At 47.9% G+C, this 13,559-nt stretch overlaps 1 protein-coding gene across 3 annotated transcripts in view; it reads left to right on the top strand.

Moving 5' to 3' along the window:
* MYO1D (myosin ID) overlaps positions 1-13,559 on the top strand; it is a 144,453-nt gene that overhangs the window by 51,492 nt on the left and 79,402 nt on the right. For all 3 annotated transcript variants that reach the window (XM_065856322.2, XM_071798186.1, XM_065856323.2), the window contains 4 exons: positions 222-292; positions 1,560-1,634; positions 3,083-3,215; positions 12,265-12,431. In XM_065856322.2, coding sequence (XP_065712394.2) covers positions 222-292; positions 1,560-1,634; positions 3,083-3,215; positions 12,265-12,431 — 446 coding nt within the window. The remainder of the gene's footprint in view (positions 1-221; positions 293-1,559; positions 1,635-3,082; positions 3,216-12,264; positions 12,432-13,559) is intronic.

Here is a 13,559-nt window from a genome sequence, read left to right as displayed (position 1 = left end):
TAATAAGACTCTTGCCTCTCGATTTTGTACAAAGATACGTTCTTATAAAGCATCCACAAAAACAACTATTATAAAGTAGCATTACAACTGGATTTCGCATCTACACGCGCATATAGAAAGCGGAATAGCTATAGTTTCCATTTCTATTTGCAAGGCGTGTTGCTTTTCCATGACGCTCGCAGGCCACGGGTGATGTTTCAACGCGTGTGTATTTATTGTAGCTTTGCGCGACTGACAAAACGCTGGAGTTCGACAGAGACTTTCGCATCAAGCACTACGCCGGGGATGTCATGTAAGCTGCACCTTCTAATTTTGGCCTGTCGCTTTGAAATGGTACCATATTCTGATTTAACGCTGCTTCTGCTATGAGCCGGAATCGCTGTCATGCGGAATTACAGAGCATGGCAGTCGCTTATCAATTACATCTTACGCTCGTGGCTTAAACAAAAGAATATGGGGAGGGAGGGTGAGGGCAAAGTGGTGCTTTGGGGAACAAAAAGGAGAGAGGAATAAAAACCAGCACTGTTTATGCAGGAGAGCTCTACTGAGCTAATAAAACCTGATTTAGTATGATTATGTAACTGCCTTTCAACGCTCCAATCAGTTGGAGCAGACTCCAAATACAGGGTGGTGTTAAACCGAAATAAATATCAGTGCAAGGAACGTTCCCTGCTCAGGTTAAAGAGATTTTGGTACCCGAAGGCTGCACAAATGTCTATAGAATGTGACAGGAACGTGGGGGAAGATGGAGCCAAAGTGAATTATGCCCGGATGGTAGAAACCGCGCTGGGAAAGCTGCTGCCTGGGATATCACCCCAGGGGTTTGATGGTTCAGGATTCGTGTTGCTCCCTGTGCCAGCAGAATCTAAAGGGAGTTGACGAGGAAATAACGCAGGGTTTATTTTATTATTTTAGGATTCAATTTACCTTTCATTTTTGAGGGTAACCAGTGCGATCCTACTGGAACTGGTTTGTTCTGGAGCCCTTGCTGAGAGACGGCCCTGATTTCCAAATGTTTTTCCAAGAGGGAGAATATACAAGGTGCCAGAGGTCACCAGCCCTGGGGGTTGAGAAGATACACAGGCGAGGTTCATGGCCACGGCTTAGAGCCAGGAGTGGGTTATGGCCGGATGTGGTGATCCCGAGGGTCTCTTCTATGATTCTGTGTTAGTGGTTGAACCTTCTGCACTACCAGGGGCTGGAAAATTTTGTAGAAGAAACCCGAAATGTGGAAATATTTGCAGATATTTGAGCCAGAACCCTGTTCTGTGGAGATTTGGGGTGGATCTGTGCTGGGTTTAACTCTGAAATGATAATTTGGCAGGGTGGGATTTCTGTGGGAAGAGAGGGGCAGACTGGATAAAACGTGGGTTGTTTCTGTGCTGGGCAGAAGGTCCAAATCTCCCCCGGTGACATCAGCACATCGGTGACAGCTTGGGAACCGGAGCCGGGTTCCCGATTATTCTATGGGAGCGCGAGGTGCTGAGCCCCCACCGCTGCCAGCCGCTCAGGGAAGGACTTGGCTGCTTTGCCATTAACTTTGTTTTCCTTCTTTTTAGCTACTCAGTCACTGGATTTATCGACAAAAACAAGGACACTTTATTTCAAGACTTCAAGCGCCTTATGTACAACAGGTAGGGAAAGAGTCTTAACGAGGTGAATTGCAACCTGATTTGTCACAATCCTTTTTGATAGAGCGGATGCTGGAAGAGATGAACATTTTCATGGGTGCTATTAACACCTTTACCGTGTGTGCGGTGAACAAACATCCCTTTGGGATTTGGTCTTTGTGTATCTAAGGCCATTAATTTGATTTTTTAGGATAAAGTCTTTATATATTTTGGTTTTATTCTGATATCACCCTTGATTTAAATACATTTCAAGTCTTTGAAGCCAACTCAAACCAGCTGTGCATAGGTTACCTGTGCTGCTTGATTTGTCATTAACCAGGTTTGTGGATCAGTTGCAGCTGTGCCAATTACTGATCTCTCTTTAATTAGTGCTAAGGGTACTGAGCAGCATTTGGTCAACAACAGAAATCACCGGCCCCAGCTTGAAATCTCTCTTGAAAGGAAGTTTAGGGGTGAGGGGTTTGAAATAGGATTCAAATAGATTTGAATCCTTTTTGTATGTGCAGTGCCGTGAAAATCTTAAACCACTTACTCACGTGTTATCAATACTAATTAGGCAAGTCAAAGTTGCCTTTCAGCAAATTTAAAATCCTATTGAAATGTGTTGTGTATATGTCAGTGGCCCAGAAAACTATTAATATAATGTTTTCCTGGATGGCTGGTATTAAATATCTTCTAATTATTTTGTAACTGGGGCCTAGCTCAACCTTTCAGAGGTGGAACTCAGCGAAAAAGAACCTGCAGCGGCCTTGACAACTGTTCAGCTGGTTTAGAAACTTGTACAGCTATTAACTTGGTTACAGTCCTGTTTACTCCCTTGAACAATCTTGCTCTTCACATTTTGGAGACTTCACGTTCACCAAAAACCTGCAAAATATGTTGAATTTAGCCTCTAATTGCCGTCAAGTCTGTGGTAAAGACCGTTCCCAAAGCCATGATGCTGTAAATGCTTTCGGCTTTTGTCTCTTGCGGAGCTCTCGCCGTCCACCATGGCCATTTCTCAACCCTTCGCGAAAATGTAGCGTAAAATGTCTACATTATTTTCTATATCGAGAACGGTGCGGAAATACAGCTCGAAATCAGACAGCGGATTTCCAGGGAGGATGGTGTGTGCTACGGCCTCACTCTTTTGTGGTTTGATTAAATTATTGATGTTTGTGCATGGGTAAGGGAAACTCTGCTTGTGATGGATCACTTGGCGGGATTTTTACTATCCCATTACCACACGTATTTATGTGAAGAGGAGAATGCATTTGTTGTTTTCCTATAATATTCAGTTGTAAGCTCGAACCATGCGTTGCACGAGAGGTATTTTACCCAGGAATGTCGTGTTGGTTTGGCTGCTACATTTTGAGCTGAAAACACTGGTAGATCTGGACAGAAACAGCTGTTGAATTCTGAATTGAGTGGAAATGCTGTTCGACTGTGCCGTTAAAGAGCCTGTCTTTTAGCTCCAACCCCGTGCTGAAGATGATGTGGCCCGAAGGCAAACTCAGCATCACGGAGGTCACCAAGAGGCCCCTGACAGCCGCTACGCTCTTTAAAAACTCCATGATTGCGCTGGTGGACAACCTGGCATCCAAGGTAAGGATTTCTGTTCCAAAATCAGCTCCAGCTTCTCATCAGCAGGGTGTAGCTTCTCTGTGGAGCTGCTGCCACCTCCTATGGTAGAATCGTTGAGGTTGGAAAAGACTTTTAATCATTGAGTCCACTGGAACCACTGGACCATGAGCCAGCACTGGGCCCTTGTGGCCAGGAAGCCAATGGTACCTGGGGTGGGTTAGAAGGGGGTGGTCAGTAGGTCAGAGAGGTTCTCCTGCCCCTCTGCTCTGCCCTGGGGAGACCACCCCTGGAATATTGTGTCCAGTTGTGGCCCCTCAGTTCCAGAAGGACAGGGAACTGCTGCAGAGAGTCCAGCGCAGGCACCAAGATGCTGAAGGGAGTGGAGCATCTCCCGTGTGAGGAAAGGCTGAGGGAGCTGGGGCTCTGGAGCTGGAGAAGAGGAGACTGAGGGGAGACTCATTCCTGGGGATCAATATGGAAAGGGGGAGTGTCAGGAGGATGGAGCCAGGCTCTTCTGGGTGACACCCAGTGACAGGACAAGGGGCAATGGGTGCAAACTGGAACACAGGAGGTTCCACTGAAAGAGAAGAAGAAACTTGTTCCTGGTGAGGGTGTCAGAGCCTGGCCCAGGCTGCCCAGGGAGGTTGTGGAGTCTCCTTCTCTGCAGACATTCAAACCCGCCTGGACACCTTCCTGTGGAACCTCAGCTGGGTGTTCCTGCTCCATGGGGGGATTGCACTGGATGAGCTTTCCAGGGCCCTTCAACCCCTGACATCCTGTTATTCTGTGATTCTGTGAATCGGTTGCAAATCTGAGCGGCTCGGTGTCAGATGAGCTTTGGTTGTGACTGTGGGTGCTTGTGAAGATCTCGTAGGAGTTTTAGCTGCCATCCCTGCATAAAGAAGGGTGGATTTGTGTTTCCTCTGTGACCAATGTATCTTTCACTTGTGGGAAAGTCAGTCTCTCTTAGGTAATAATTATTTTATCAAATAAATAATCATCTATAACAAAGCTCTTTTGGCAGAGGGCCCAGAGGATGTAGTTTTGCAGTAGAGAGATTCTCTTTCTGGCTTTCAATGCCAAGTGACTTCTGTCCAACCACAACCAACCCCTGGCGCTGCCCCATGCCCTGAGAACCTCATCTCCGTCTGTCCAACCCTCCAGGGATGGTGACTCCAGCACTGCCCTGGGCAGCCTGTTCCAATGCCCCACAGCACTTTGGGGAAGAAATTGTTCCCCAGATCCAACCTCAACCTCCCCTGGCGCAACTTGAGGCCGTTTCCTCTGGCCCTAACGCACGTCTCTGTCCAAGGTTCAACAAGCACTTGTGGAAAAGCTCGATTTGCTTGTTTGTTAGAAAAATTATTCTAGGCACCTGGTATTTGTAAAAATAGAACAGTCAAGAGAATGCCGTGCGTGTGGTTTGAACAATTCCTGCGACTCACGGCAGGAGATGAAGAGTTTAAATGACACGTTACCCATCTTGAGACAGTAGGTACCAAAATTCATCATCAAAGGCTGGCTGGCTTGTGACAAAAGATTTGGTTTCAGTCCATTTATCGTCGGTATCTGTCACAAATGCTATAACCAGGAACTGTTTCCAAGTCCAAGTTAAGCTTGGGAATTTACTAGGAGGTTCCTATGTGTCTCAGGACATTCCTTTCATGTTTCTTGCCATCCCTAAACTTCCGTTGAGAAAATTATATTCAAGATGGTGGGTTTTTCGTGATTTTCTGTTGAATAGCAATGGAGAAACTTGATTAGAGCCTTTTATTTCCCAGAGAGTTTTGGATCCCGTTAAAGGGAAGACTCTGATTGAACAGGCGTGTTTGTCACACTTGGGACTCTGCTCTTCAGAAGTTTCATGGCTAATGCTCCTCGCAGAACGGTGTTTGTAGCTACTTTGGCTTGCAAACTAAGTTACGTAGTCTAGCTTTAGCCATTTTAGGCAGAGACCTTTGCTGTTGTACATGAAAAATATGCTAAGACCCATCCTGAAATCAAGCTTATCCTAAAGGGTCTGATTTCGGTGTGTCCTAGAAAGGAGAGGCTGCTCAGCTAAGGGTCCTGCACACAATCCTGATGCGCTTCAAATGGAAACAAAAAGGCAGCGAGATGATGCTGCTGCTTGGCCATTGTGCCTTGAGGATCAAACTGAGGTGGCTTTTCGGACAGTTAATGATATGTGCGTGGTATTATAGCAATTAATAACCCTGGGCATTCCAGCCGTGTTTGCTGGATACCGGTTGTGCACAAATAAATGGGAGTCAGTGCCTGTTTGGATACTTGTCTCAGCTCTTTGGGGAGCAGGTGAACAATTCCCAGAGCAATTTTGGTGCCACAGCTCCCTGTGGTTCAGCTACTGTCGTTCTTCCCTTGGCTCGTGTTACTCATTTTTCCCAAGCTTAACTTGCCACCAGCGCTGTCCCTGCTCAACGTCCACACAGCTGCTGCACTTTGGACCCCGCAGGATGTGTTTTGGGAAGCCTGTGGTAACAGTCGATGAGAACAGCCCTCCGAAAACAGCGCTGAGCAAACGCTGTGTGCTGCTGTGGTCTGAGACAGCGCAGGAATCAGGTTCCACAGGGAGAGGTAACATCGGTTCATCTTTGTCTCAGCTGTTCCTCAAGAAAACAAGATGAAGATAGACATGAATTTTCATTTGAGCTGATGATTTATTAACGTTCCTGGAGCGTGTCCGGTGCGTAAGTGCTGTTCTCATCCTGGGATGTTCTTGCTTCCTTCACGTTTCTCCATAAATTGCTTTAAACCATATGTATGTTTTCCATTTCTACAGTCCTCAAACAGAATGGCAATCCAGGAGCTCTTCGCTGATACTCATTTGGCCTTCCCAAAAAGGCTTTTTGGCAGCATCTTTAAACCTATCATTGAGGGAACAGTGTCCTAAAATGCTCATTTGGTGGGCAGAAATAATAATATCAGACACAAACCTCAAAGTCTGTGAATACAGCACCCACCTTATTGAACTTTTCCAGTATTTAAAATAACCACCTTTAAAATTCTGTTTTGCCGATGTTCTGGTTTAAATCTGGAACGTGGTGCTGAAGCAGAGTTCTGTGGTTATGGGAGTGTCAGCATGAAAACGTTGTTAACGCTGCAGGAACTGTTCCCAAATGTGATTTGAACCTCAGCTCATGCCTACACGTGTCCATCCGAGCAGGAAGATTCAGGAGATGTGGTTTGGGAGGATGCTGAGTTGGTGTTGGGCAGTGCTGCTATCAATAATTCTCTAATCCCCCAGGCTTAGACTGGGAGTCTTTGGGGCAGAAACCTCTGGGAGGTAGAAAGAAGCGGGTGTTCTTTTCAAAACTAAACCACCCCAACCAAAACCCAGCTTTACAGGTTTGCCGTGTAGCACTTCTCAAGCGCATTTTACTGTTCTCTAGAGGGTTTGCTCTGTGATCTATTACTCCGGGTGGCTTTTCTTTTCAATACTGCCATGGGACGTCTTCTGGCTGACACGGCTGTAAATGATGAGCTTCTCTGGATGTAATCTCTTATTTTTTGGTCTTTGCTTTTTCTTCCCCTTAGTCTGCCCTTAACTCCCTTTGTGTGACTCTCCTTTCTTCACATCCAGGCTGACAGGCTTCATCTCCAATAAGTGACAATGTCATCGCTGGCACTGCTGGGACACATCCAGCACAAATTTGGCAGCGCTGTGTCCCATCCCTTCTCTATGGAGCTACAAACTGAAGAAAATCATTTGTTGAGGGTGCAGTGACTTAAAACCGGTTTGTTTTCTTTTTAGCACCTAAGCTAAAAATCTCTCATCTTCATTAAAAAAAACCAATCAGTTGCAATTAGGCATCTAACCAGCTTTCAGAACCGGGGGCTTTGTGTGGCTGTATTTCAGTTCTTCCATTTAGAAAATGCAGCTCCGAGGCTTGACAGCCTCATGGTGCAATAATGAGAGCGGCGTAATTATCCCCCTGAAGAGCTGAGGCTGGTGGGGTTGGGAGGATGGAATAATCTCCTTTAGAATTTACCCTGGTAGCTGTCATTGCTGTGAGGTGTTAATTACACTGTAATTGCACTGATGGATGATCTCCTGTCTGCGCAGGAACTTCCTAGTTCTGTTTTCCTAAAGAAAAAGAGCGTCTTGACTGCTGCCTTTTATATCTCGTGCAGACACAGGCGCTTCTCTTTGTGCTGGCTCCAAGTCAGTGATTTATTGCTTTTTGCATTGAGATTTGGTGCATTTTTAAATGGCAAAGACGGAAACACCAAGCCAAGCACCAGCCTTGGTGCGGTGAAGGGGTTTATTGGCAATAACGAATGGCTGTGAGCTGCGGGGTCCCTAAGGAACAAGTGACACCAAGTGACACCATTCCCTCGAGTCACGGGGTGGGCTGTACTTTCCTGACCTCGCGCTCCTAACGACTTGTTTAATTGGATTCCTCTGGTCTCGAGATGTTGCAGCTCTGTGGATCAGACAGAGATTTGTGATATCTGTCTCATCAAAGGATTTATATTCACCTGGACATCAGATGCAACGTGATGTCACTGAGGGCAGATCTGGCTCGACCTGGTGTCGCTGTGATGATGGTGACCCTGTTGCAGAGATAGGGCTGTCCATAGGGTCACTGATGGCTGGATGGAGAATATTAGCAAGAGAGGATATGGAGAATTGCAAATAATTCACCTTCACAACCATAAAATCTTTCACAGCTTCTAAGGTCGGATGTAATTGAGGGAGTTCTCCGGATAACCTGCATTTTCCCCCGATGGCTTATTTCCAGTCATGTACCCTGTTTCCCTGAAAGTAAGACAGGGTCTTATCTTAATTTTTGCTCCAAAAAGGGCTTATTTTCAGGGCGTGTCTTCTTTTTCCATGAACAACAATCTACATTTATTCTCGAACAAAAATTTCTTCAAATATATCACGTCATCACATTCTGGAACATCCTCATAACTCTCCAAGCCCTGAATTGCATCACGAATTTCTTGCGACTCTATTTCCTTTTTCCATGTACAACAATCTACATTTACTGATATTCATGCACCACAATCAACATTTATTCCAATGGGGTCTTTTGAGTGCGATTCTTTTGGGGTGTCTGCTTTTCCTGGTGAAGGGTCTGTCTGTCCTGCTGCATTCCATTGCCTATTAATTTTACCTTTTTCCATGTATAGCTGCCTGGACGCTATTTACATTGAGCTTTTTAATGAATGGTAACTAGGGCTTATTTTTGGAGTAGGGCTTATATTTTGAGCATCACCAAAAATCCTTCCCAGGGCACAGCCCAGCTCTGCAGCTGAAGGACAAATCACCAAGTTCTGAGAGCTGGTAGGAGACTGTGGAGCGAACAAAGACCCTCGTAAACCTTCTACCTTCACCGCAGAGATAATTTTCCAAAGAAAGCCCAAAAAGTTAACATGTAAATCTCTTAAAACTCTTAAATGGCAGCATCACATTATATTTCACCACTTTAACGAAAGGAGAACGGACAGAACAGGTAGGGCTTGTGTTGTCCAACACCTTCCCTAGAAGGCCCATTGACTGGTATCGTTTTCTGGGATATGAGGCTTTACCTTTCCAGTTCCTCCAGATCTCAGCCCGTTCATACTCATATTCAACGTATTTATTCATATTTACTCAGGTTTAGTGCGTGGAGGCTCTGTGTGCCTGTCGTTGGTGCTGTGTCCCTCCAGGTTATGGCAGGACTAACCAGGATATTTGTCACAGAGGCACCCTGAGGTTAGTTTAAGGGACAACAGGGTAAACAGGGTTTTAGCGCTCCAGAAGTGACTTGAATACATGTTCGGATATCAGTTGAGGAAATTATTAAGGGGCAGCAACTAATGATTCAGGAGGTGCACAGAGTGCATGCACGTGGCTGCACCAAAAACAATGCCGGAGCCACCCCTGAGTCCGGGAAGAGTCCGCACTGCATGAACACAGTGTGGGTGTGGGGTCATTGTAAAGGGACACACGTGCTCGTAGTGAGTACGGAAAGGGTACACTCGCGATTCTGCGAGGGTAAATTTGGAATACACTCGCAGTCCTGCAAGGGGAGGTACACGTGCAAATGTGCACGGTATATTACACGTGCTTATGTGGAAGCACGGGAGGAAAACACACTCGTGATTCTGCGAGGAAATAATTTATACACGTGCTTGTATTGACCACGGAAAGTACGCGTGCAAATGTGCACGGAAAGTATAAATCCACGTGCAAACGTGCACGGAAAGCAGATGCACTCGCAATCCTGCGAGGGTTCATTTCCTCCCACCCGTGGCGGCGAGGCCAGCGGAGTCTCCGTCCCGGGGGGCAGCGGCTCCTGGCGCAGCGGCTCAGCTCGGAGCTCCAAGAGATCGCGCAAGGGGCGGCGCCTCGACGAGAATCCCGTTTTATAGCCTGATCAGGTCTGACTGTGGGCATTCCAGAAGCTTCTCTGCACCCCACACTGGCTGGGGGTGCCCCTGAGGCTTCCAAACACCCCCACACTGGCTGTGGGTGCCCAGCGGCTCCCTGGCGCCTCGGTGCTCCCTTCTCCTCTCTCTTAACGGCCCTGGCCAGGGGCTCTGGGGTCAAGCAAAAGCAACTGTCAGCCCCAAGCAGCAGAGAGAGGGAGATGGGTCTACACCTTCCATAGTGAAGGAAGGGAGGGGGAGAGAGGGGGGTTTGCATCCTGCCACAATATTCAAGGATGATCCTGTTTTCTTCAGTATCACTGAAGGGAAAATAGCAATTTTTAGCCTTTCGTATTACCCTGAGATGAGGTAAGTGACCTACAGTCCTAGAAAACAGGGCTAAATCTTAGACAAATCATAGAAAACAGGGCTAAAGGGAACTGTGGGAATGCACCCCCTGTTTGAGGACACCTCTACCTTTTCTATCCAGGTGCTTGTTCAAGGCAGTTCCTCTCCATTCCACAGACATTCTGTTCCCATTCCTCACTCTCCTGATGCCTAATCTGAATTTTTACACTGTAGTTAAACCCACCGCTTCTTCATCCTAAAACTGAATATTTCCTTTTCTTCAGTTCTACCCTGTAAGTCTATAAAATCGAACATCAGGGTGGTTTTGTGGCTCCTCAATCCTTCTCGACTGAATTCATATTTCCTCTGTGTCATTCATTTGCTAATTGTTGCTCTTCCTGACTCAGCCCCGTTCACATCCCCCTGGATCGCACAGCCCCAAAGGCAATGGGATCTTCGGATCGGTAGAAACCTCTTGGCTTCTTTTTCCGTACAGTTTTCCTGCCCCTTTCATAGAAAAACACGAACCTGACTCATGTTCAGCTGGAACCCCCAGATCTTTTTATAGCACCACTGTCAAATCGGTGCTTCATTCTTTTATTATACAACTATTTCTGCCTAAATGCGGAACTTTGCGTTTGTCCTCACTAAATGAATCCTGTATTGAAACCCTGCAGTGGTACAGCCTGCAGAATATGCCACTCCAAGTTCTACTTAAGAAGTAATATTTACTAAGGTTATAAAAATACACTTTTACCTTGAAAAACTAACCGTGACACTTATGACACTTATTAATTGCTTTTCCCCCCACCAATAAAGTTAGAGGTGGAATAGCAAGGGCTAACAATGAAGAGAAAGGAAAAAATGGACTTGAAACTTTAAGCATATGCTTAAAAGAGTTATAGCTGCCCTTCACAGGCTGCTGCTCGTTATAGACCTGAATGAAAGTTGCCTTTAATCTCAGAGAAATAAAAGTAACCATCAAAACCAATCTAGTGGGACCATGTATGGGACTGGTCTCATGGGTGCTGGCTGGTGACCATGGGGGTGTGTGACCGGGGGACTCTGTCCTGGCAGGGCTGCTCGACCGTCCTGGGGAGCAAAGATGCCCATCCCTGTCCCTCGGTACAGCCAAGGTGATGCAGACAGAATCACAGACTGGATGGGGGTGCAGGATCCCTGCAGATCCCCAGCCCAGCCCTGCTCACGCGCGGTCACAGAGCAGATCACACAGGTGGGTCCAGGGGGTTTGAATGGCTCAGAGAAGGAGACTCCACACCCGCTCTGGGCAGCCTGGGCCAGGCTCTGGCACCGCAAAGGAAAGAAGTTTCTCCTCGTGTTCAGATGGAGCCTCCTGTGTTTCAGTCTGTGCCCGCTGCCCCTCACCCTGGCGTTGGGCACCACTGAACAGAGTCTGGTCCATCCTGACACCCACCCTGAGATATTGATCCCATTGAGCAGACCCCTCTCAGCTTCTCTTCTCCAGCTCAACAGCCCCAGCTCTCAGTGTCTCCTCATCACAAAGATGCTCCAGACCCCTCAGCATCTTTGTGTCCCTCCCTGGGCTCTCTCCAGTGATTCCTTGTCCTTCTCAAACTGGGGAGCCCAGCCCTGGCCCCAGTTGTGCAGATGTGGCCTCCCCAGGCAGAGCAGAGGGGGAGGATTCCCCTCCCTGACCTGCTGCTCACACTCTTCCTCACACAGCCCAGGTCCCATTGGCCTCTTGGCCACACGGGCACATTGGTGACTCACGGTCACCCTGTTGTTGAGCAGAGCTCCCAGGTCCCTCTGCAGAGCTGCTTCCCAGCAGGTCCCCCAACCTGTACTGCTGGGTGTTCTTGGTATTGATTATTATTGGTTATTAGACTGAGGAACTCGTGTGCTGGTGTCCTGGGGACGGTGTGGAGCTTGTGGTGTTGAACTGGGCTGGGAGATGGTTTTGCCCTGCGCAGAGTGGTGTTCAGTGATTTCCATCATTCAAGGGTGTTGCTACGGGCTTTAGAGGACTTAATTCAGCACAGTTTAAAAATAATGGAGTAATCCATGCTGCTTTTAGCTGTTGGTACTGGAAAAGCCGTATCTGACGAACAGGGCAATGAATTACATTTTGTTCTGTCTTTTACGAAGACTCCTTGTTGTTCAAGTCTGTAGAGCAGGGGGACGTGGAACTGGTGCTGGTACATAGCAAAGGTTGGACGAACTTGACTGAGGAGCACGTGGCTCCTGGAGCAGATCAAATCACTCAGGTGGCTGGGCTGGACTGACATCTCAGTGTTTTCATGAGGAAACAGTTGTGGCTCCGTAGACTCTTTTCTTTGAGTGAAACTCATTCGATTTGTCCCCTTAGGAGCCCTATTACGTCCGGTGCATTAAGCCCAACGATAAGAAGTCACCACAGCTGTTTGACGAGGAGCGTTGCCGGCATCAGGTGGAATACCTTGGCCTCCTGGAGAACGTGCGCGTCCGCCGAGCGGGGTTTGCCTACCGCCAGACCTACGAGAAGTTCCTGCATAGGTAAGGACAGCGCTGGCAGTGACTGCAACTCTTTGTGGGACAGCGTAAATTGGGGAAAGAGCTGTTGGGGAAAGGACCTGAGAGTCCGGGGGACAGCAGGGTGAGCATGAGCCAGCACTGGGCCCTTGTGGCCAGGAAGCCAATGGTACCTGGGGTGGGTTAGAAGGGGGTGGTCAGTAGGTCAGAGAGGTTCTCCTGCCCCTCTGCTCTGCCCTGGGGAGACCACCCCTGGAATATTGTGTCCAGTTGTGGCCCCTCAGCTCCAGAAGGACAGGGAACTGCTGGAGAGAGTCCAGCGCAGCCACCAAGATGCTGAAGGGAGTGGAGCATCTCCCGTGTGAGGAAAGGCTGAGGGAGCTGGGGCTCTGGAGCTGGAGAAGAGGAGACTGAGCGGGGACTCATTCCTGGGGATCAATATGGAAAGGGGCAGTGTCAGGAGGATGGAGCCAGGCTCTTCTGGGTGACAACCAGTGACAGGACAAGGGGCAATGGGTGCAAACTGGAACACAGGAGACTCCCCTGAAAGATGAGAAGCAACTTCTTTCTGGTGAGGGTGCCCAGGGAGGTTGTGGAGTCTCCTTCTCTGCAGACATTCAAACCCGCCTGGACCCCTTCCTGTGGAACCTCAGCTGGGTGTTCCTGCTCCATGGGGGGATTGCACTGGATGAGCTTTCCAGGGCCCTTCAACCCCTCACATTCTGGGATTCTTGTGACAACGGGGACGTTGGACTGAGATGTGTGATTTGGGTGAAGAGTAAGTCTTGAGTCTTGGGCTCGTGGTCCTGGCTCTGGAGCGTAGTATTGATGGTGTGTTTGGTTTAATATCTGCTGTTGAGTGTGATAAAACCCGAGTCTAACAGGAGCTCCGGCTGCTCTCTGTTTTGTGGCAGTAGGTTTGTTTCGAGCTGGCACTCAGGCTCAACATCTTTGTGCTAAAATTCATTTGCGGTGTCACTCTCTGCAGCAGGGATGTGTAACGAGGTTCTTCCCAGAGCGTAACCCTAAAACCAAAGCTAATTAACTTCTGTTTTCTCTCTGAGCATTGGTTAATTGTCGCAGTGAGAGGGACTGGCACAGTGACATTACGTGTGTGCAGGAGGAAACCTCTGGACTTAACAGCTGCAAGTT

Source organism: Patagioenas fasciata, chromosome 22 (genome assembly GCF_037038585.1).
Source record: "Patagioenas fasciata isolate bPatFas1 chromosome 22, bPatFas1.hap1, whole genome shotgun sequence".
NCBI lineage: Eukaryota > Metazoa > Chordata > Aves > Columbiformes > Columbidae > Patagioenas > Patagioenas fasciata.
The sequence above is the reverse complement of the archived record's forward strand: the minus strand, read 5'-3'. Positions and strand labels throughout refer to the sequence as shown.